Consider the following 24472-nt stretch of genomic DNA (forward strand, 5'->3'; position numbering starts at 1 on the left):
GCTACCCTTTAACTCAGCAACTCTGCTTTTAGGACACTTATCCTAAAATAGAGGACTAGTAGATAAGCATATATGTATATAAGAATGTTCACTGCAGTGCTAGAAACAACCTAAATACCATCAAAAGAGGAATGATTAAAAAGAATAAGTCAGGTTACATTAAAATCTATATCCACTAACTTGGAGAAAGTATCATTAAATGGAAAAAAAAAACAAAAAACAAAAAGCAAAAAACAAAAACCAAACAACTGGGGTGTGTGGGTGGCTCAGTCAGTTAAGCATCCGGATTCTTGATTTCAGCTCAGGTCATGATCTCAAGATCATGAAATTGAGCCCTGTGTCCAACTCCATGCTGGGGCTCTGTGCTGGGCATGGAGGCTGCTTAAGATTCTCTCTCTCCCTCTGCCCCTTCCCCCCCATGCAATCTCTCTCTCTCAAAAAAGCAAATAAATAAAAACAAAACACCCCCCCACCCCCGGCCAAGTTGTAGAGTAATGTATGTAGTATGATGCAAAAAACAACAACAAAAATCAAAATCCTATTTTGGAATATCCACATTATTTACACATATTTCTAAGAGTATGGAGAAGGATATAAAAGACTATATAGCTATATATTTTATCATCTCTGGGGAATGAGAATAACCATAAAGTGGTTAGGAGGGAGTTATTATATAGGTTTTATTTATATCTTTGGATTATTTTGTTATATACTTCAGTTATTTAAAATTATTTAGGAGAATATTACCTAAAAATATTAATTATTTTAAGATCTAGCAAAAGTCCTTGTTAATTTTCCATTAATATTTCTCTTTTCAGAAAGGGATAAATTAGCTTACGTGCATACCCTTATTTTTAGATGAAACCAATGCTGAACAAAAGAGACAGAAATGATGTATCATTTAAATTTGCAATTAAGTCTCTTCCTTTTAAAGAATGTCTCTCATTTAGGGGCACCCAGGTGGCTCAGTCATTAAGCGTCTGCCTTTGGCTCAGGTCATGATCCCAGGGTCCTGGGATCGAGCCCCGCATCGGGCTCCCTGCTCAGTGGGAAACATGCTTCTCCCTCTCCCGCTCCCTCTGCTTGTGTTCCCTCTCTTGCTGTCTCTCTCTGTCAAATAAATGAATAAAATCTTTAAAAAATAAAAATAAAAAAAATAAAGAATGTCTCTCATTTAGGGGTTCCTGGGTGGCTCAGTCAGTTAAGCGTCTGCCTTCAGCTTAGGTCATGATCTCGGGATCCTGGGATCAACCTCCATGTCAGGCTCCCTGCTTAGTGGGGAGTCTGCTTCTCCCTCTCCCTCTGCCTTCCCCCCCACCCCGCTTGTGTTCTCTCAAATAAATAAATAAAATCTTAAAAAAAAAAAAAAAAGAATGTCTCTCATTTAGATAAGAGGTAAGAAAATATAAGTTTCATTTTATTTTTGCCTTTCAGATACATGGCACAACAGCATAACTTGTTTCCTATTCTAGTTATCCTAAAACGTTCCTACTAATATTTACCTTTTTATCAGTAGCTTGAAGTTCTTCAAATACCTTTTCTAAGGTCCAACTTTAAAAAGAAAACAGGAAAGGGATAAAACAGTATTAATAATATGAACAAGGGCTACAAAATAAAACTTTACAGAGCATACTGCAAATCATCAGGACAAAAAAACAAAACAACATACTCACTTTGCTTCCAAATATTCCCTAGGGAGTTCTTCAGTTTCATCCAGATTCACTACTGACGTCCGGATCTCCTGTTCTACCAAACTGTCAACCATCACCCGAAAGTAGGCCCACACTGTGTCTTCCCAGGTGTCGCAGACAGGAAGCAGCTTTTTCCCCCATGCCAAACCAGAAACACATACACAGTCAACAATGGGGGCGGGGGGGACGGGGAAGCAGTTACTTCCATTGATATGGACTATAAAGTCATTTTAATGACATAAAACATAGTGGATTGTAAAATACCATATGAAATAGCTTTTTACCCCCACCCACACCACATCTTCTAAAAAGTTTGAACTATTAATAGATTTTTTCCATACTCAGTTCACAATAGCATCAATTTTCCATGTTGATGTAAGATGGTGTATCGACTAATTATTATAACATCCCTCAAACAGCTATAAAATGCAGGGGGTGGTGGGGTTTGCAAGAAGTGCGCGCACACACACACACATGCAAGACAATCCCAACAGTCACTGTACCTTAGTGGTGCCTCTGTAAAAACCTATGAGCACTATGAGTCATCAATAAATGTGTGTTGTAAAAAAATATACGTATGTATTGTAATTAAATTTACAATTCTTAGAAATTAAAGTCTGATTCCATGTATTAAAACATCATTTGGTGTATGGCATACATGAAATTAAGCAGCTCAAGTCACTATTCTATTTCATGATTATGCTGTCACTGCCACTCTTAGAAAGTAGCTTAAGCTTATAAAATTTATTACATGATTATTAGAATATGTATCTGATTTTGTCCCATAGGAAAAAGGAAGAATTAAAATAGATTACATACCTGTTTGAGATTCCCACTTAAAGCTGCATAAATTGCCCTCTCGTATCTATTAAAAAGTTCCTGAAATACAATGAATATAAATTTGAAATAGTTTTCTTAGTATGTCAATTTTTTTCATAATCTGGAATTTTACAATGTCTTCTAAACTGAACTTATTTATTCACTTGATAGTTTCTAAACTTTAGTTAAAGATCTAGTGGGGCAACAAGAAGGACTCCTTGGTTTGCTGATACAGTTAGTGCTGAAATCTTCAGGAAAAATCAACCATCTAAATTTCAAATACAGGACGAAAGATCCAACTCTAACGATGCTCTGATTACTTATCATAGTCAAATTTTATTCCAGATAGAAGTGATGTAGGTGTTTTCCTCTAGGAAGTTCCTAAATACCTAACGCTACTTGATACTTATCTAAAAACATCAAAACAAGGCACCTGGGACCTGTCCTGCATCAGTCTGCATTTAATTCCTAAGCAGGACTAACTATATTCATCAAATTAGTCCATTTTACTATCAGATTCTGTTGATGGCATTTCCTGTTTTCTTATCATCTAAACAAGACTTCAGAGATTTGCACTATATACCTGAGTCCTCCTCTGCCTTTGTTTCCAATCACCCGCTAGACCACTCTTGCTCCCTTCCTTTCCACCATCAATATTATCCTAGGACAGGACCTTAATACTTAGTGTCTGAATAATTCCGACAGGCTCCTAACTAGTTTCTCAGCCTTCAGTCCATTCCATTTTTAAGCCTATTTTTCACTGTCATGCTGATCTTCTTAAAGCACTGTTGCCATGTGCCCTCGAGGTTTTGATGGTTCACTACTATATAGGATATACTCCTTTAGAGCAACACTTGAGGACCACCAACGCCTGATCTTAACTTATCTTTTTCAATCATCTTTTCCATTAGTTCTGTTACAACCTTTGTTTTAAAAATATGAATTTGTTCCAGTGCAACTGATCTATCAGGGAACAACTTAAACATAATGCAAATTTCTCATAATGCACAATTTCATCTACAAGAAATACTAGGTGAATGCAGAAAACCACACCTAGCTGAATGGAGCCAGTTATAAATACACAAAACTAACATACTTCAAACATCTACCTGCTACCTCACTTCATTAGGTGTATTATAAGCTACCTCCATCCATATCAAGTGTTACAATTTTCATTTTAATTTCAGCTAACCTCCTTCTACACCTCATAGCTGCAACCCCTGACACTCAATTCCATAAGTAAACTTCAGTGCTTTTTCAAGGTAAGGTGCTACATTTATTGTAGTGTTTGTGTATTTCCTGTTTAACAGTGTTTTGTTAAGTTTTTATCTTTTGATGTATCACCGATGGTTTTTTAGTACTGTGCTCGCAACTCTATTTTCCCGAAAAGACCTGTGGGTTTTCTGCACAATTCTGCATGCTGTTGTGATTTTTTTAGGAATGCACAGGTCATGTGGTGTCATAACAGAACTGACTCTATTTCCTTTCGTGAGCTTTCTGCTCCAACCTGATAGAACTACCACCTTCCCTTGGGTTTTCCAACTTACACATCCTACCAAGAATTCCTTCCTCTTCTTTTCACACCCAACAACTCAAATCCCAGTAATTTTTCAAACTGCGATTCAATTCTTTCTCCTAGGAAGCCTCTGCTTATTCTCTGAATTCATTTGGTACCTCCTTTGTATTTTTGCCTTTTATCAGTGTTTAATTCTTAGTACTTAGTGTCTGAATAATTCTGATGGGTAGTTAAGCCTGCCCACCCCTATTCTTCAATTTGATCAGAAGTTTTCTGAAAACAGGGGCGCCTGCCTGGCTCAGTCAGTAGAGCATGCAACTCAATCTCAGGGTTGTGAGTTCGAGCCCCACACTGGGTGTGGAGCCTACTTAAAAAAAGTTTTTTGAAAACAAACTTTAATCTTCTAGCACTCTGAATGTTTCACAGCACCATTAGCAGGCTTGCAATTAATTAGAGTAAAAATCAGTATCAGTAAAGATTTTCTTGTATCTTACATCTTCTGCCATTCTCCAACAACTTATTTTCCAAATGATTCTATATGGATTCCCTTCTACAGGTTCTAATTCTGTTCCTATAAAACAGTAAAAGAAATAAAAATTTATAGTTTAAAATAGAGAACTCCTTATTTCAACAATTTCTAAAAACAAAAGCTATGCTTCATAAAGACTGGCATTTAGAGCTAAATATATCCCTAATTCTCAGAATCAAATCTACTAAAATACCTCCATTCACATTAGGGTCATGATAGAGTTTCCAGCCTTCAAGTGTTGCAGCTCTCCATGCCTGACCACAACGTTTACAGAGTCGTTGTGCCTTTAGAAACAAAAAAGAGCAGTCAGTTATGTAACCAATGCGGTACTGGAAAAGTACTTGTGCTTTATAGAAAAGTATAAGCAGGGGCACCTGGGTGGCTCAATTGGTTAAGCATCTGCCTTTGGCTCAGGTTACGATCCCAGAGTCCTAGGATCGAGCCCCACATCAGGCTCCTTGCTCAGCTGGGAGCCCGCCTCTCTCCCTCTCCCCCTCCCCTCCACTTGTGCTCTCTCTCTCTCAAATAAATAAATAAAATCTTTAAAAAAAAAAAAAGTATAAGCAATATATGTCAGGATTAGATAACTTAAAGCACGATGTTGCAAAGGACAATGTAGACAACTTCGCCACCAGCATGCATGTCTTTTCTGTGGTCTCTGCCTTTCTTTCTTTCCCTAATAATCCCTTTGCTCTTTGATTTTGGGCTTACTAATTGGCTCCCATGGTGCCCACAAGCATTTAATTCTGCTAGAGACAAATGCGGCTAAAGAAGTCGAGGACCCCTGATTCACACGAAAGTATTATGCAAACACTGTTAGTCTCTACAATGACAAGGCGCTAGTGCTCACTCGGCCCGCTTATATTTATGTTAACTGTGACCAAACAGATGAGCTTCGACTAATCAGTGAAATAGATACGTAATCTCTTTAGGAACTGTCTCTCCCCCATTTAGTTCATATGGTTTGGGTAAGATCCTATGATCCCACCTCTGAACTCTAAGATTAGGGATGTGACCTAGTAAGAATCACTCCTAGGGCTCTTGCTGGAGATAGTGAGGAGACACACTCCTTCTGCTGCAATTGCTAGTTGGCAGAAGGATGTAAGCCTGGGGCTGCTGGGCCATCACTGACATGAGGAGTGGCTTCTTGAGAATGAAGCCACAGAGAGAGGGACAGAGCCAAGAGCCTGGGAAAGAGATGGTATCCTAGGGACATCTTTTGAATCCCTGGATCCCACTTAAAACCAGATATAACCCTCTATACTTCCCTGTTCCATAAACCAATCAATTCCTCCCTTGTAAATAACCTGAGTTGGGTTTCTATCACTTGAACCTAGAGAACCCAATTAATATGACCAGTTAAAGAATATCCTACCCCAAACATCATTCTAGATTTGTTGCTATTAAAAACTATAAATGTAGTAACATGGAAAAATGTTTTGATATGCTATCTAAAAAAGGATAAAACCTGTATATAGAATCTTGAAAACATTTTTCTAAGCAAAATAAATCAGATACAAAAGAACATATATTGCATGATTCCACTCACGTGAAATAGCTAGAATAGACAAATTCATACAGAGAGTAGATTAGAGGTTGCCAGGGGCTGAGGGAAGGGAGAAATGGGGAGTTATTACATAATGGTTACAGAGTTTCTGTTTGGGTTGATGAAAAGGCTTTTGGAAACATAGTGATGGTTTCACAAAATTGTAAATGCAATCAGAGGCACTGAAATGTAAACCAAAAATGGTTAAAATGACAAAATGTGTTATATATATTTTACCACAGTGGAAAAAAAATGCATAATGCAATGTATCAAAACTATTGACTTCTATATTTTAAATACAAGATAAAGGATGAATTATATGGTATGTGAATTATATCTCAATACAGTTGTTAAAAAAACCTCAATGTATTATACTATGATTATGATGACGTTCAAAAGAGGTACAAAAGAAAGGTCTTATCAAAAGATAATAAACACAAGTGCTGGCGAGGATGTGGAGAAAAGGGAACCCTTGCGTACTGCTGATGGGAATGCAAACTGGTGCAGCCACTGTGGAAAACAGTAAGGAGGTTCCTTAAAAAATTTAAAATAGGAAAACCATATGATCCAATAATTCCACTTCTGGGTATTTATCTGAAGAAAACAAAAACACTAACTTGAAAATATATATACACCCCCATGTTCACTGCAGCATTATTTACAACAGCCAAGATACAGAAACAACCTAAGTGTTCACTGACAGATAAATGGATAAAAAGATGTGGTACATAGATATAAAATGGCATCTGCACCAACACGGATGGACCTAGAGGACATTATGCTAAGTGAAATAAGTCAGACTAGGAAAAATATCATGTGACCTCTCTTATTATATTTGGAATTAAAAAGGTAAACAACAAAAGCAGCTCATAAATACAGAGAACAGTGGTTGCCAGAGGTGGGGGTTGGGAGAAATGGATGAAGGGGGCCAAAAGGTAAAAGGAAAAAAGAAAAAGAAAAAAAATCTTGTTCTCTTGTCAAGTCTTTCTGAGGCTCTAATACTTAGTTTCTTCATATGTAAGGTGAAAATGTTAATAATAATGAGAGTTCTCATTTATTGAATATTTACTATGAGCCAGACACTGTGCTAGCTACTTCACATGAATTACCTCACTTGATCCTCATATTGACCCAACGAGAGAGGTGCTAATTATGTGCCTGTTTAATAGATGAGAAAACTGGGGCCCAAAGGTGATTAGCTTACTCATGACACACAGTGAGTGGTAGAGCCAGACTGACCACACTGTAATAGAATAGGCACTGAACTGGGATCAGAGCCTTGCATTCCAGCCTTGATTATTTCACTAATCCTGTGACCTTGGAAGTCACTCAAGCTCTCTGGGTTTCAGGGTTGTATTATTATTTGCTTGTAAATGGAAACGATGGAAAATATGCACTTTATTTAAGTCCTTGCTACCTCTAAGAAAAAAAAAGGCACAAAAAAAAAGAGTGCTGTAAGTAAATAATAATAATAAAAAACCCCACTACCTGTAGTTACGTAAAGGTAGTGAGACCTTGAGAATTTTTGTTTTTCAAGCCTTCAGTAAGTGATATTTTTGTTTTCTGTTTTTTAAAATACATCCTTATTTGCCACTGTTATTTCCCACATCACCAGGCAGAGGGGCTGGAACTTAAATATTTTCTGAATAAAATAAGTATGTAATAATCACTTCTTTTCTTAATTAAAAAATAAGAATGATGCTTAATAATTCAAGACTTACTACCATAGGAAATTACAATAGTTTGAACTAACATATATCTACCTAAAGAACATCACCAAGAAGACTGCAGAACAGGTGCAAGCTCCCAGGTATCAGACTGTCTCACCTCAAGAGTCAGCCAAGCCATCCAGTAAGCTAATTAGATACTTTACATTCTATACATAAGATTTTAACTATCACAAAAGAGATTTTTAAAAGTAAGATTAAAAGGAAGAAGTCTGAGGGCCATTCAAGGGTAAATAGTGTCACCTAGAAAAGCAATCAGGGTCAGACACATTCTTAACTCTTAAAAATCAGAACTAAAGGACGCCTGGGTGGCTCAGTCGGTCGAGCGTCTGCCTTCGGCTCAGGTCATGATTCCAGGGTGCTGGGATTGAGTCCCACATCGGGCTCCCTGCTTGGCGGGGAGCCTGCTTCTCCCTCTGCCTGCCGCTCCCCCTGCTTGTGTTTTCTATCTCTCTGTGTGTCAAATAAATAAATAAAATCTTTAAAAAAAAAAAAAAATCAGAACTAAAAATAAGGGGGTTATGCCTAGGGTATGAGGTACAACACAGGGAGGCAAAATCTGACTTCTTAAAAAGAATTTTCTATTAGAGTTGCACAAACAAGAATGTACTGCCTTCTGAAAACGTTCAAACAGAAGGGAGATCCAGAAATACTGTGGAAGAGATTACTGCATCGAGGAGACATACTAGGTGTCACAAAGATCCCTTATAATTTAAAGAGTCTATGACTTTGAAGGGGCACCTGGGTGGCTCAGTCGTTAAGCATCTGCCTTCGGCTCAGGTCATGATCCCAGGGTCCTGGGATCGAGCCCCACTTCGGGCTCCCTGCTCCACAGGAAGCCTGCTTCTCCCTCTCCCGCTCCCCCTGCTTGTGTTCCCTCTCTCGCTGTGTCTCTCTCTGTCAAATAAATAAATAAAATCTTTAAAAAAAAAAAAAAAAAAGAGTCTATGACTTTGAAACTGAAGAAGCAGGGATATATGACTTACCTCTTCTGTCATTCCAGCACGGATTAAAGTGAAAAGATACTTGAGTAATCGGACTTCATCTTCTCTATCCAGATCATCAAGGGGCATTTTTTGTCTAATGGGAGCATCTGGGTCCTACCCGCCCCCCCAAAAAAATCAAGGATAAATTCTTTGTACATTTTAAACATCACCCAGAGATGATAAATCTTCTGAGTTTATATACTGAAATAAATTTATTTACAATTTAGTTAAGTAACAAAGGGAGTGAGAGTATCACAGGTGTTCCGGATAGCCACACAACTGTCTGCTGCCCATTCAAAACAAACTCTGCTGGCCCACAAAGGTACACGCCTAGGTCAGGCAAGGCGGTAACACCACTATGGCAGCCTAGCCAGACAATTCTAAAAATGCCACTCACCATTCAAGCTGACATGAGCTGTACTCTGTTGTAGCAATTACACAACCAAGTTAATTCTAAACAGAATTAGGCCTAGATGGAGAATGAGCACAGAGAAAAAACTAAAGGGGGAGGCGACAATACATTCTGTGACTTGAAAATGCTGAGCTCGTACTTTGAGAACATATGGGAAGAGAGCCCATTATGGAACTAAGGCCAAATAAAACACACCGGTGTCCAATAAAAAAATGTTTTAAGAACACATTTCTAGTAAATAAAATCCACCTAAAACAGTTATTCCTACTATTTTTCATAGAACAAAATGTGCCTTTAAACATTTGGGATAACATACTGTCCTCACTTTTGCAGCAAAGAGCACATGTGATCTTCATGATGAATTTTAAGTGAAAAACTATTTTAATGTGACTCTTATTTCAAATGTTACTAAGTATATGGTATTATGAATATCGATTCAGAAAATAACGTTCATAATAGGTGAAATAGCTCTTTCACAAATATTTTGCAGACTGATACAATCATTCCGTTTTGGAACACGGTCTCTTTCTGGCAAGAAGGAAATCACCACTTTCCAGATGTTAAGATTAAATGATTTTTAGTTGCTTGCTACAGGGTAATTTAGCTATGATTTATTCCAAGCTCTTCTAGTAGTTACCAAACAATTTTCATCAAAACCACTTTTGTTACTCAATGGAATTCTATCAATTTTTCCAATTGTTACTTATTTCTCTCACTTTTCATTATAAACATTTAGTTCACATGTCTCCACCTGTCACAAAGCTCTACTCCTTTATTTCTACAAGAATTAGACTCCTGTTCTTTTCAAATCTACTGTTATTCCTATTACTCATATCCTAGAATGACCTTTCTAACCTCAAGCTAATTCAAAGGTTTTTTTTCCCTGCTTTTTATATATAAGAGCTTTCATAAATCATCACCTCATAGTTGAAGAATCAAAACTTACTGTAAGACCAAAATAAATTTGTTTTTACAGCTGGCAAATCACTTTCTCTACCTTCTTTTACAATTTACAAATCAGAGGCCATAGATATGTTCAAATACATTCCATCAAATTCAAATGCAACTGAGTAGTTTGAGTTAAACGGTACATGCAAACCTTTGGGAAACCAAAACAAGGATCTGTGTGAAAGAAAATTCTCAGCCTTTAAAAAACAATCACGGAACCTTGAAGACAACTTTCATTTCAATGAAACTTACCAATTCGGTGACAAGGGGACGGACACTTCCTATGTAAGAAGGTAGCTGCCGCTGTTTTAGGGTATGTAGGGTATTTTCCCTGCAAGAAAAAGCACAAAAGTTTTTACAACAGTAATTTTAGTAGGTTTATTTAAAACAATAAAATCAAGTCAAAGTAAGAAAAAGTACAAACACAGAAAAACATGCAAAAACACTAAACAGAAAGAGGTATTTTAGCTCAGATGACTAATGATGCTGAACATGTTTACATGTCTTTATTGGCCATTCATCTCTCCGCTTTTGTGAGGTACCTGTTCAAATCTTTGCCCTTTTTTTTTTTTTTACTGCATTATCCTTTTATTATTGAGTTGTAGTTCTCTATCAGCTACAAGTCTTACATGTTTCTTCCAGTGTGTGGCTTGCTCCCTTTTATTTTCTTAATGATGTCTTTAATGAGAAGTTATTCATTTTGATGAAGTCCAATCAATTTTCCCCAATTATTGCTTCCTATGACCTAAGAAACTCTTGCCTATCCCAAGTCACAAAGATGTTCTCCTATGTTTTCTTCTAAAAGCTCTGTGGTTTTAGCTTTCGTGATCCATCTTGAATTAAATGTTGGGTATGGTGTGAGGGAGGTGTCAAGGTTGACCTTTTTTTGCATCAATACCCAGTTTTTTCTGCATGGTTTGTTGAAAAGACATTCATTCCCCCCACTGGACTGCTTAATGCCTTTACTGAACACCAACTGACCATCTAATGTGGGTCTGCTTTTGGGTTCTATATTCTGTTCCACTGATCGGTAAGAAAAGGAGACTAACCATAAAAAATGTGCAAAAAAATCCTTAAGGCATTTTTACCTTAAATTTTTAAATTTTAAATGAAAATTTCTTTTTTCCAGAAAAATCGTAACTCCTCGAGATTTAATTTTTAACAAACACTGAATAGCACTAATTTCCTAGTCAAGCAGAGAAAAGCTATAACAATGGACTTGCAGACTTTGTACAGGCGTAACTGAAACACCATCTGAACTTTTTCTTCAAGACTTGAAATAAACTGTCCCTTTAACCTAGGGATGCTGTTTGGTTTCAAGATCCTAAAATAATTTAGAAGGATTAAAGCATTAATGACCAAAGTTTTTTTTAAAAAATCACAAGTAGCTGGAAACATAGCTGAAGTATCTTCTTGATGATCGAATTACAATTATTAAGAAAATATAGCCAGTTAACTGTTTGAAAACACAAATCAGACCATGTCATTATTCTATTCTCAAGGTTTTCTATCACATACAGAATAAAGTCCCACAGCCTTACCCTGGGCTGCCTATAAAGGTCCTAGAGGATTTGACCCTCTGCAATCTCATTGCCTACCATACTTTTCTTTGCTGTGTTCACACTGGCCTCCTTGTGTAAATATTCTACATTTTCTGGATCTTTGCAGTTTTTGTTTCTGCCCACAACACTTGTCGCCCAGATGTTTGCATGTTTTGCCTCCTCTCACTCACTACTTGTTACTTCCTTAGAGAGGTCTGCCCTGATTACCTCTTCTATTTAAACCTGTACCCATTGTCATCCTCTATCTATTAACTCCGACTCTTTTTTTCAAAGCTCTACTTACCCAACAGGCTAAATATTTGTGGTCTAACTCTCTTAAACAATTATAACACTTTACATAAAGGCAGAGTTTTTATCTGTTTTGCTGACAGACTGAATAAGCAGTAAGAACTGAATAAATATTGTTGAAAGATAAACAAAACCAATGTTGAGTGACTTTACGAATAAATGTTTAGTAACTTACCAATACACTGATTTTGCATAAAACTCAATATTATCGGAAAAATCTCCAATTTCATCTTTGGCAATGCTCTCTAGCCAATCCACCACCAGCTAGGAAAGAGAGAGAAAAAAAAAGAGTATTAACTATAAAATCTGTCAGTGTTTTATTTGAAGTGGTACTTACATCCTTAATTCAAAAAAGGTTTGTTTAAAAAAATACCAACAATTTTTCCAACCATTTTTTACTTTTTTAAGATATACAAATATGGCAAAAGAATGAAATGTTCTATACAATTCTTAAAAGGCTATTCCTGCAAATACTAGGGCCATTATTCAAAAACTGAAGAACAAGGTTCTTAATGCCTTTTAATTACAAGTGAAAGATCAAGAAGAAAAAAATTTTTAATGTTTTAAACTTAAAAAAGTTTAGTTCTCTGTATGTCATTTACCTTTTCTCCATGTTTCATAAAAAAATATTTCAAAATTCTAGTCATACCTGACTTTGGCGGACAAGTGAATCTCGCTGAAATAATGCTTCCACCACCACTTTCTCACTGGCATTAAGAGCCTATTAAAAAAATTATTTGAAGGAAAGAAAAAAAAAGATGTTCTAAGAATATTATTTTAAAGTGAATCTGACATAATTATATTTAATTACCCATAAACATTTAACCATACAACAAATCTGGATATTCATGTTTCAAAATTTTTCCTAAGTAAATTTCAAACTGCTACATCAATTTGCAGCTGCTCTTACTTGATACTTTAATTCTTTGGCTACACTCGGAATTTTAAAACGTTACTTCCCCAGAGGTGGTGTTGTGGGGAAATATAAAACATAGAACAAAATGAAATAAACAAAAAAGTCTTAATAAAGGGCAGTATGTAGTCATGTGACATATCAGAAGGTGAACATTTAAAAACTTTAAACTCTTTTCACTTTACATAGCAGAAGTTGATAGGTAATAAAACTTAACAATCCAAGGGTCTTAAGACTGACTTTAAAAGCCAACTTCACATAAATATTAGCAAGTAATATTAAGCAGTATATCAAAAGGTAAGATATTGTGACCAGTAGAAGCACGGGTCAAATCTATTAATTAATCCATCTTATTTGTGGGTTAAAGGAAAAAGCAACGTGAACACCTTGATAGATGCCAAACGTCACTTGATAAAAATATCTTCATAAATTAGAAATAGAAGAATGTTTTGTCAATATAATAGACAATCCAGTTGAAACCTATAGCAAATGATAACTATAGAGAGACATTCCTTCAAAATTGAGAAGATGGGGCACCCGGGTGGCTCAGTTGGGTAGGCATCTGACTTTGGCTCAGGTCATGATCTCGGGGTCCTGGGATTGAGTCCCACATTGGGCTCCATGCTCAGTGGGGAGTCTGCTTGTCCCTCTTCCTATGCCCCTCTCCCCCCGCTTGCACTCTCTCTCTCTCAAATAAATAAAATCTTTAAAACAAACAAACAAAAAAATCAAGACAGTGAAAAGAATTCCTGTCAATTATTCAACTTTACTTTAAAAGTTCTAACTAATATATAAATCCAGAAAAAGAACTAAGTAGTAATAAGTATGGAAAAAACATCAAAGTCATCACTATTTGTAGACTGGAATGAAACAGTGTTTATAGGGGCACCTGGGTGGCTCAGTCATTAAGCATCTGCCTTCAGCTCAGGTCATGATCCCAGGATCCTGGGATCAAGCCACACGTCGGGCTCCCTGCTCTGCGGGAAGCCTGCTTCACCCTCTCCCGCTCCCCCTGCTTGTGTTCCCTCTCTCGCTGTGTCTCTCTCTGTCAAATAAATAAAATCTTAAAAAAAAAAAAAAAAGTGTTTATAGAATGAATAAATTAAAAGACTGAAAGATATTAAAACTATTTTAGGTGAAAGAGCAGATTAACAGACATGTATGACTGAAATCATTTACTATAAAAATGTTTATTTTCTCCTTTTTTGATGTATTTATAGTTGTTTCAAACATGAATTACTTTTATAATCAGAAAATAAAAAGCAATTAAACCCCAAAAGGCTACCTGGTCTTTATGATTTTAAAGGCATATTTTTACGTAGTTTCCATGTTCTTCAAACAGATTATTAAAAAATGATGGGAGATTTATGATCTTGTTCTGGAGAGCTAACATAATACACCAAAACTGGATGAGGATAAGTCACAAAAAAAGAAAATACATTTGCAAAAGTTCTCAATAAAATATTAGCTAATAAAATTTAGTAGTATATTTAGGAATATATGATAACAGAGTTTATCCTACTTGAAGATAACTCAACATTAGGAAAATGCAAGCCATTACATTAATAAATAAAGCAGATATTCATGGAAGCTAAAACATATCTGATTGCATTCAATACGCATCCCAGCTCTTAGCTAGTTAAGAGGAAAAAAAAAAAAGCAAAACCCTTAATCTGCAATAAAACAAAAGCATTCTTTTTTTTTTTTTTTTAAAGATTCTATTTATTTATTTGACAGAGAGCAAGAGACACAGCGAGAGAGAGAACACAAGCAGGGGGAGGGAGGAGTGGGAGAGGGAGAAGCAGGCTTCCTGCCGAGCAGGGAGCCCAATGTGGGGCTCGATCCCAGGACCCCGGGATCATGACCTGAGCCGAAGGCAGACCCTTAACGACTGAGCCACCCAGGCGCCCCAAAACAAAAGCATTCTTATCAAAAGTCAGGAATAAGAAAAAAATGCCTGCTATTACTAATACAATTCAATGCTGTACAGGCGTTCCTAGTCAATGTTATAAGGCAAGTAAAAGAAATAAGAGATTAGAAGATTTAAAGGAAACTTACGATGTGTAGACAATTACTGCCAATGTAGAAAACTCAGTAAAATCAAATGAAAAAACCAGCTGGAGCTAGTAAGAGTTCAGAAAAATGTCTAAATATGAGCTCTACTCACAAATCATTAACCTTCTATTTGACAGTAATAACTAATTAGAAAATGTAAGGACAGAGAGTCCCTTCACAATAGGATTTATACAGACTTTTATAGAGAAAAGTACAGATTTATATAAACTATAAAAAATCTAAATAAATGGAGGGAGTGGAGGGTTGGGGTAACTGGGAGATGGACATTAAGGAGGGCACGTGATATAATGAGCACTGGGTAATAAGCACGTGATATAATGAGCACTGATGAATCACAGACCTGTACCTCTGAAACCAATAATACATTACATGTCAATTTAAAAAAATCTAAATAAATGCAGAGATATGCTATGATCATAAACAGATTCAACATGTAAAGACGTCATTTCTCCCGAAATTTACAAATTCAATACCACTTCAATAAATATCCCAATAGGACTTAAAAAAAATTGAAAACTGTAAAGTTAGCTGGAAAAACGTGTGCAAAAATGTATTTCTAAATGAGGAGGGAGACTCACCTTGCCAAATATCAAAACTTCTGAATTACAGACTTAGTTATATAATACTGGTTTTTAAACGAATCAATCAATAAAAGAGAAAAAAGATCTATGTATAAATATGATAAATACATTTGTTTGATAAGTGGTGTTGGACTAAATGGATGTCCATTTGAAAAAAATTAAATCTCTTTCTTACTTCAGAGACAAAATTACTCCAGGTGAATTCCAAGAAAATAAGATTTGGGTTTAGAAGAGAACATTGGAGAATATTTTAAATAGGTAGGAAAGGCCTTCCTTAATAAGACACAAAATAATGAATGACAAAGGAAAACCTGACAGATATGAGCACATAAAAATCAAAATGTCTGCTTGACAAAGACCCCTTAAGCAAAGTTGAAAGACAAGTAACAGAAGACTATCTTTAACATATACAAGAGGAAACAATAATTGGAAAATGAGCAAAGGATATGAATATAGAATTTGTATTAAGAATATTAATGCTTAAGAATGAAGAACACTCCACCTTGCTAACGATCAATGATATGCATATTAAAGTAACACACTTTCCCTCCAATTGGCAACATCAAATGATTGATATTAAACATCTTCACCCACCGTCAATACATTCCATTGGGAAGGTAATATGATAATTTCTATCAAACTTTGACCCAACAATTTCACTTCTAGAAATGTAGAAAATTTTGGAATATACAGATAAATATGAAAAATGCTCATTGCATTACTGATTGCTATAGCAGAAATACTGGAAACAACCTAAATATGTCCATCAGAATGTCTGAAAAAATTATGGTTCACTTACACTCTGGCATACTATAAAAAAATAAGGTAAATCTACATGAACTGACATTAAAAAAAATATTGATGAATAAAAAGAAACTCAGTATAATGTATAAATGAAATCATACTATACATTAAAAAAACTATGTGTACATATAAACATATAAGGATACACAGAAAAGTGTCTGGTAGCAAACTCTTAGACTGAAGAGTAAGGGAGATAAAAGAGGACTTTTACCTTTTACTCTAATATAAATTGGTATTTGATCATTTTATGAGATTGTTATCTTTTATTTGTAAAATTTTTAAAATGAAGAAACTCAAGATGGTCAAAAATCAAATTCTATTACTAAAAACCATTTTAATTTTTAAATATTTATAGAGGAAAAAATTAATCTTAAGCTTACTGTAATCGCAAAAGTATTTTCCTCTTCTAATGCAGACTGTACTCTGTCTCTGAGGAAAAATAACACAAAATGAAAAAGCCTTAATTTATATATGAAATCACTTTTTAAACTACATATATACACAAACCTGCATTTTATCCAGCATAAACGAATGAGTTTCCAATCAAACTTAATCATTCTTTAACAACAAAGTTACAAGTAATACCTTCTGGATCTGATATTGAGACCTGAACAAAACCAATACTAAAAATACACACTGCAAAAAGTCTTTCTTGGCTACCTACTAATGGAGACACCTAACTTTTTAATATGTTTTCACATGGCAAAAATTAAATAATCTGATTTTCTTTCAAGATTTTCTCATCACGATGAGAAAGCAACAGAATAAGAGCCAAAGCTACTGAGCATCTGAGAGAAGGAAAATGTGGTTAACTTCTTTCAAAGTGCCGCTTGATATGAAGTCTGTTTTTCAGTTCTTTTTCTTATCTACCATCTCCTAAGTATTGAAGTACTTTCACCACTTTCCTTAAATCGTTATACATATATTCTTGGGAGCTACCAGCTTTATGACCTAGTATTTCCCTCTTCCCTCCTAGCTCACCCCCGACAATGATCTAATGACAAGGCATTCGAAATGATAAATATCAAAAACAGCAGAACCTATTTCCAAACACATCCTACTTTTAACTTTTAAATTAATTTGCCTATTGGTTACTGTGTGTTTATTTCACTGATGAGTCAGCCCTACACAACTTTACCTGTACAAAGAAGCCAGCAGCCTCCACGTGACCATCTCCTGCTGAAGAAGCCAGAGCATACTGGCTGTTTTTGAGAACTTCTGAAGTCCAGGTGTTGCTCGGCTCACTATTTTACTCAGTATATTCACCTGATGTAAAAACACAGCGGTAAAGAGGTTTTCTATCATTCTGAGTCATAACTTTGTATTCTTCAACTGCAGGGTGCTAAAACTAAATATATACATGTATAATACACACACACACACTGTTATTATAAATTGTTCCTGCCTATCTATTGCCTTTTTTAATTGAATGAAATATAACATTCCCACTAGAAACAGCCTGTGAAGTAAGGTATGTTTATGTGAGTACATATGCAAAAGTTTTAACATACTCTAGATTTCAGACTCAACAATAACAGCCACGGGTGTATTTTTTTCTTCTTGTTTATACTAAAAAAAAGCTAAATCTAACGTATACCTGACAAAATCATAACATGAACTAACAGCACAGCAATGAAAATTAAAAATAAGATACCTTCAAATTATGCCTAAAAAATTAGTATCATATAACAAATCAAGGAAAACATTTTAAGATTGGTACTGAGGTGGACTCCGTCAGTTGGGCGTCTGACTCCTGATTTCAGCTTGGGTCATGGTCTTGGGATCTTGGGATTGAACCCCTAGTCGGGCTCCACGCTACAAGTGGAGCCTACCTGGGATTCTCTCTCTCCTCTCCCCCCGCCCATCCTCCTCACCCACCCCAATCCCACGGGCAAGCACTCTAGCTCTTATTAAAAAAAAAAAAAGACTGGTACTAAAAAATTGTCATTTCTAACCAAAATTTAACCAAAGTCCTTCCTTGTTCTAAAAACAGTAGTTCTTAACCTTTTTCAGGTTGAGGCATGTGTGAAAATCTAATGAAAAGTATGGATGTTCTCCCCAGAAACATACACAAAATTGTTTATCAGAAAGCCTAAGGACACAGGGTAAAGGAAACCTTTCTCAAAGGTTATGAATAGTACTTCCTTATCTTATCAAGGGGAACTAGGAAACAGCATCGCTCTCATTCAGAACATGAAGAATCACTACCACCACAATTTCTCCCTCCCTTTAAAAGTATTCATAAAGTAATGGTACTTTTATCTTAAGGGCAATGTTTAATAAAAATGTTATCTGTACTTCTCATTATTAAATTTTCTATTGGAATCCTAACTCCAGTAATTCACTGATTATTATTGTTTTTTTAATTTTATGAAGCTACTGCTTTTATAATGGAACAATTCAGAGACTGATTATTGAAACAGTATTAAATGCTCAAAAAATATTGGCTATTATTATTTTAATCATTCTTAAATGCAATAGTTATTTGAAGTCCTTTTTTTTTCTTTTTAGTTTATTTATTTATTTTTTTAGTAAACTCTACACCCAATGTGGGGCTAGAACTCACGATCCCAAAGTCAAGAGTTGCATGCTTTTCCAACTGAGCCAGCCAGGTACCCCTTTTCCTTTTTTTTTTTTTTAAATAGACTTAATTTTTTTGTAGGCGCCTCAATGGCTCAGTTAGTTAAGGAGCCAACTCTTGGTTTCAGCTCAGGTCATGATCTCAGGGTCGTGAGACTGAGCCGCGTGTCAGGCTCCATGCTCAACATGCGGAGTCTGCTTGAAATTATTTCCCTTTCCCTCTCCTCTTCCCTCTGCTCCTCCCCCAGCTCACGTGAGCACTCTCTCTCTAAAATAAATAAAATAAACAAATAAAATAAAATAGACAATTTTTTCAAGCAGTTTTAGGTTCACAGCAAAATTGAGTGGAAAGTACAGAGTTCCCATTACTTTCTGACTTCACATACAACTCCAGCACTTACTATGAATATGAATATCCAGCACCAGAACAGAACATTTGCTACAGCAATCAATGACTAACACTGACCTGTCATTATCTCCCAAAGTCCATAGCTTATATAAGGGTTATTTATTTGTCACAGAGAGAGAGGGGGAACACAAGCAGGGGGGGAGGCAGGCACAGGGAGAAGCAGGCTCCCCGCTGAGCAAGGAGCCTGATGTGGGACTCGATCCCAGGACCCTGGGACCATGACCTGAGCCAAAGGCAGACGCTTAACCAACTGAGCTACTGAGGCGTCCAACTGGTGTTGTATATTCTACGGGTTGACAAATGTATGACAGGTATCCACATTATAATCTCATACAGAGCAGTTTCACTCCTCCAAAGACCCATCCACTTTTCATGCTCATTTTCCCCATCCCCAGGCAACCACAGGTCTTTTTACTCTCTCCAAGTTTTGCCTTTTCCAGAATGTCATATAGTTGAATTCATACAGTATGTAGCCTTTTCAAAGTAGTTTCTTTAGCTTAGTAATATACATTTAGGGTTTATCCTTGTCTCTTCATGGCTTGATGGCTCATTTCGTTTTAGCGTCAAACAATATTCCATTTTCTAGCTGAACCATGGTTGATTTATCCATTCACTTACTAACGGACATCTTGGTTGCTTCTAAGTTTAGGCAATTATGAATAAAGCTGCTATAAACATCTATAAGCAGATTTTTGTATGGGCATATGTTTTTAACTTATTTTGGTAAATACCAGAGTATGATGTTTGTTGAATCGTATGATAAGAGTATGTTCAGTTTTGTAAGAAACCGAGAAACTGTCTTCTAAAGCGGCTGTATCATTTTGCATTCCCACCAACAATGAATGAGAGTTACTGCTGTTCTACATCCTTGCCAGCATTTGGTGTTGTTAGTGTTTGGGATTTTTGCTATTCTAATAGGTGTACAGTGACATCTCATTGTTTTGATTTGCAATTCCATAATGACAAATTATGTTGAACATTTTTTCATATGCTTATTTGCCATCTGTGTATCTTCTCTGGTGTGGTTTCTACTAACATATTTTGTATTGTTGTTTTTTTTTAAGTAGGCTCCATGCCCAGCATGGAGCCCAACGTGGGCTTGAACTCACAACCCTGAGATTAAGACTTGAGCTGAGATCAAGAGTCGGATGCTTAACCAACTTAGCCACCCAGGAGCCCCATGTCCATTTTTTTAATTGGACTGTTCATTTCCTAATTATTGGATTTTAAGAGTTCTTTGTATATTTTGGATTTTCCTTTTTTTAAAGCAGCAGAATCCTTCTGTTCCCAAAGAAATCTTATCTGGACCTTCAATATGCAAAAAGCAGAGTTGCTCTGGCTAACCTCCCAACCATGGCACCCCTGCCACTATACCCCTAAGATATCCCCCTTAAATACAGTATGGAAATTCATAGGTTGAGGCTGTTCAAAAAACTAAGAGTACTGAAGTTTGACCAAGTTAACTTGGTGTGAAATTAACTTACCTGACAACTACAAATGTTTTCATACTCTTCTACAAGGTCAAAAACTGTAGATGAAGAGTGCTTTAAGAAAGACTGCAGGAAATCAGAAAACATACTCATGGATGCTAGAACACATCAAAAAGAAAAGGAACAAAAGTTAAGTGACATACTCCTGGGTAATTCTGTTTCTTTGAAAACTTAAAAACACAGCTACACATCCTTTTTTTTTTTTACTCCTGTATTTTCTTAAAAATTGTAACTGTGGTAAGATAAATATAACAAATTTTTACCATCTGAACCATTTTTAAGTGTACAGTTCAGTGGCATTAAGTACATTCACACTGTTGTGCAACCATCACCACCATCTACCCACAGAACTCTTTTCATCTTGCAAAACTACCAACTCAGGATAGCCCAAGCAATCCTAAGAAGAACAAAGCTGGAGGCATCATACTTCTTGATCTCAAACTATACTACAAAGCTTTAGTAATCAAAACAGTATGATAGTGGCAAAGAAACAGAGACATAGACCAATGGAAAAGAGTCCAGAAATAAACTCCCACATGTACAGTCAACTAATATTTGACAGGGGAAGTAAGAATACTCAGTGGGGAAAGGATAGCCTTTTCAATAAATGGTGCTGGGAAAACTGGGTGACCACATACAGAAAAATGAAATTGGACCCTTATCTTATACCACTCATAAAAATTAACTTGAAATGGATTAAAGACTTAAACATAAGACCTGAAACCATAAAACTCCTAGAAAAAAATATAGGCAAAGAGCTCCTTGACATTCGTCTTGGCAACAATTTTTTGGATATGACACCAAAAGTACAAGAAACAAAAGCAAAAGTCAACAAGTGAGACTACATCAATCTAAAAAGCTCTGTACAGCAAAAGAAACAATTAACAAAATGAAAAAGCAAACACACAATCTATGGAATGAGTGAAAACATTTGCAAACCATATCTGCTAAGAGGTTAATTCGAAAATACATAAAGAACTCATACAATTCAATAATAACAACCAAAAAAAACCCCAGTCTAACTAAAAAATGGGTAGAGGAACTGAATACATTTCTCCAAAGACCTACAAATGGCCAATAGATATATGAAAAGATGCTCCATGTTACTAATTATCAGAAAAATATAAATCAAAACCACAATGAAATTATCACCTCACACCAGTCAGGATGGCTATGATTAATAAGACAAATAGTAACTGCTGCAATGTAGAGAAATGGGAACTTTTATGCATATTTTATGCATGTAAACTGCTTCAGTACTACAGAAGAGTATGGAGGTTCCTCAAAACATTTTAAAAAGAACTACCATATGAAACCATAATCTCACTTCTGCATATATATCCAAAGGAAATGAAAACAGGATATTGAAAAGATATCTGCACTCCCAGGTTCACTGCAGTATTATTCATAATAGCCAAGATACAGAAACAACCCAAGTGTCCATCACAAGATGAATGGATAAAGAAGTGGTATATACATACAATGGAATATTATTCAGCCATGAGAAAGAAGAAAATCCTGCCCCTTGCGAGAACATGGGTGGACTTTGAGAACGTTATGCTAAGTGAAATAAATCTGACAGAGAAAGACAAATACTGTATGATAACACTTACATATGGAATCTTAAAAATCCAAACTCACAGAAACAAAGAGCAGAACAGTGGTTACTAGGGCTAGGGGGTGAGAAAACTGGAGATGTTGGTCAAAGGGTACAAACTTGCAGTTAGGAGATGAGTAAGTTCTGGAAATCTAATGCACAGCATTGATTATAGTCAACAAATCTGTATTATATACAGTTCAAAGGTGCTGAGAGACTAGATCTTAAATGCTCTCACCCCAAAAAAGAAATGGTAATTCTGTGATGTGAAGGTATGATGGAGGTGTTAGTGAACACTAATAATCACAGTGCAATATGTAAATACATCAATTCAATGTTGTACACCTTAAACTTACACGTTACATGTCAATTATATCTCAGTTGAAAAAAAACCCTAAAACTCTGTACCTATTAAATAACTCCATTCCTCTCTTTCCTCTAGTCCCTGACAACCATCATTCTACTTTCTAGGAGTCTGATTACTTTTGGTACCTCATGTAAATGGAATCATACAGTATTCTTTCGTCACTGGTTTATTTCATTTAGCAAAACGTCCTCAAGTTTCATCCATGTTGTAGTATGTGTCTGAATTTCCTTACTTTTTACGGTAGAATAATATTCCACAGTATGTAGATAACACATTTATTTATCCATTCATCCATCAACAGACATTTGGGTTGCTTCTACCTTTTGGCTATTATGAATAATGGGGCTACAAACAAGGGTATACAAATCTCTGTGATCCTGATTTCAGTTTTTTGGGGCATATCCAAAAGTAGAACTGCTGATCATATGGTAATTCTAGTTTTAATTTTTTTTTTTTTTAAAGATTTTATTTATTTGACAGAGACACAGCTAAAGAGGGAACACAGGCAAGGGGAGTGGGAGAGGGAGAAGCAGGCTTCCTGCCGAGCAGGGAGCCCGATGCGGGGCTCGATCCCAGGACCCTGGAATCATGACCTGAGCTGAAGACAGACGCTCAACGACTGAGCCACCCAGGTGCCCTCTATTTTTAATTTTTTGAGGAATTGCCATCTGCTTTCCATAGCACTGCACAATTTTACATTCCCACAAATAATGTACAAAGGCTCCAATTTCTCCACATCCTTGCCAACACTTGTTATTTCCTGTTTTTTGTTTTATTTTGTTTTGATTTGGTAGTATCCATCCTAATGGGTGTGAGGTGGTCTCATTTCAGTTTTGATCTGCATTTCCCTAACGATTAGTAATGTTGAGCATCTTAACATATGCTTACTGGCCATTTTTATATCTTCTTTGGAGAAATGTCTATTTAAGTCCTTTGCCCATTTTTAAATTGTGTTGTTTTTTGTTGTTGTTGAGCTGCAGTTCTTTCTACATTCTAGATATTAACCTCCTATCGGATATAAGATTTGCAAATATATTCTCCCATTCTGTGGACTGCCTTTTCACTCTACTGATTGTATCTTTTGATGCATAGAAATGTTAGACTTTTATGTAGTCCAATGTATCTATTTTTTCTCTTGTTACCTACAAGTCTTCTAAGAGCCCAAAGTTGTGTTAGGTATTAATCTGATCTGTTAACAATTACTATAAAAATGTGAGCCATATTTTAAAATATCTGAATTGCATTTTAAACACATAACAAGGTAGCTGAGAAAGTTATAACAGATACTAAGATGACATGTTCTACTCAGGGAAAATACACACACTCTACTAAAGTACTGTATCATATTTAAGGTCTCATCCATTATTCATACTAAAAAACAAACATTTTTTATATTTTATAGATTCAGTATAAAGGATTTCTGATTCACTCAAAATTTAAGTACTTATTACTGGCAGATACTATAAGGAAGCAGTGGTTACCACCCTGTTAAGAGAAGGGCTGTAAAATCAAACTTAGTTTCAAATCCTGGTGCCAGTCACTTCCGAGCCAGGTGAGCTTAAGCAGGTTAACCACCATGAGCAGCAATTTCCTTTCCCCCCAAATGGGAACAGTTATTGTAACTCTTTAAT

At 35.9% G+C, this 24472-nt stretch overlaps 1 protein-coding gene across 3 annotated transcripts in view; it reads right to left on the minus strand.

The window, feature by feature from the left end:
• Positions 1-24472, minus strand: part of NUP107 (nucleoporin 107) — a 47467-nt gene that overhangs the window by 16207 nt on the left and 6788 nt on the right. For all 3 annotated transcript variants that reach the window (XM_032420696.1, XM_032420698.1, XM_032420697.1), the window contains 12 exons: positions 20872-20975; positions 17537-17664; positions 16779-16827; positions 12674-12745; positions 12200-12288; positions 10427-10505; positions 8815-8928; positions 4749-4839; positions 4521-4597; positions 2511-2570; positions 1674-1819; positions 1503-1551 (listed from right to left, as the gene is read on the minus strand). In XM_032420696.1, coding sequence (XP_032276587.1) covers positions 1503-1551; positions 1674-1819; positions 2511-2570; positions 4521-4597; positions 4749-4839; positions 8815-8928; positions 10427-10505; positions 12200-12288; positions 12674-12745; positions 16779-16827; positions 17537-17664; positions 20872-20975 — 1058 coding nt within the window. The remainder of the gene's footprint in view (positions 1-1502; positions 1552-1673; positions 1820-2510; positions 2571-4520; positions 4598-4748; positions 4840-8814; positions 8929-10426; positions 10506-12199; positions 12289-12673; positions 12746-16778; positions 16828-17536; positions 17665-20871; positions 20976-24472) is intronic.

The sequence above is a fragment of the Phoca vitulina genome, unplaced genomic scaffold, assembly GCF_004348235.1.
Source record: "Phoca vitulina isolate PV1807 unplaced genomic scaffold, GSC_HSeal_1.0 scaffold23, whole genome shotgun sequence".
Lineage (NCBI taxonomy): Eukaryota > Metazoa > Chordata > Mammalia > Carnivora > Phocidae > Phoca > Phoca vitulina.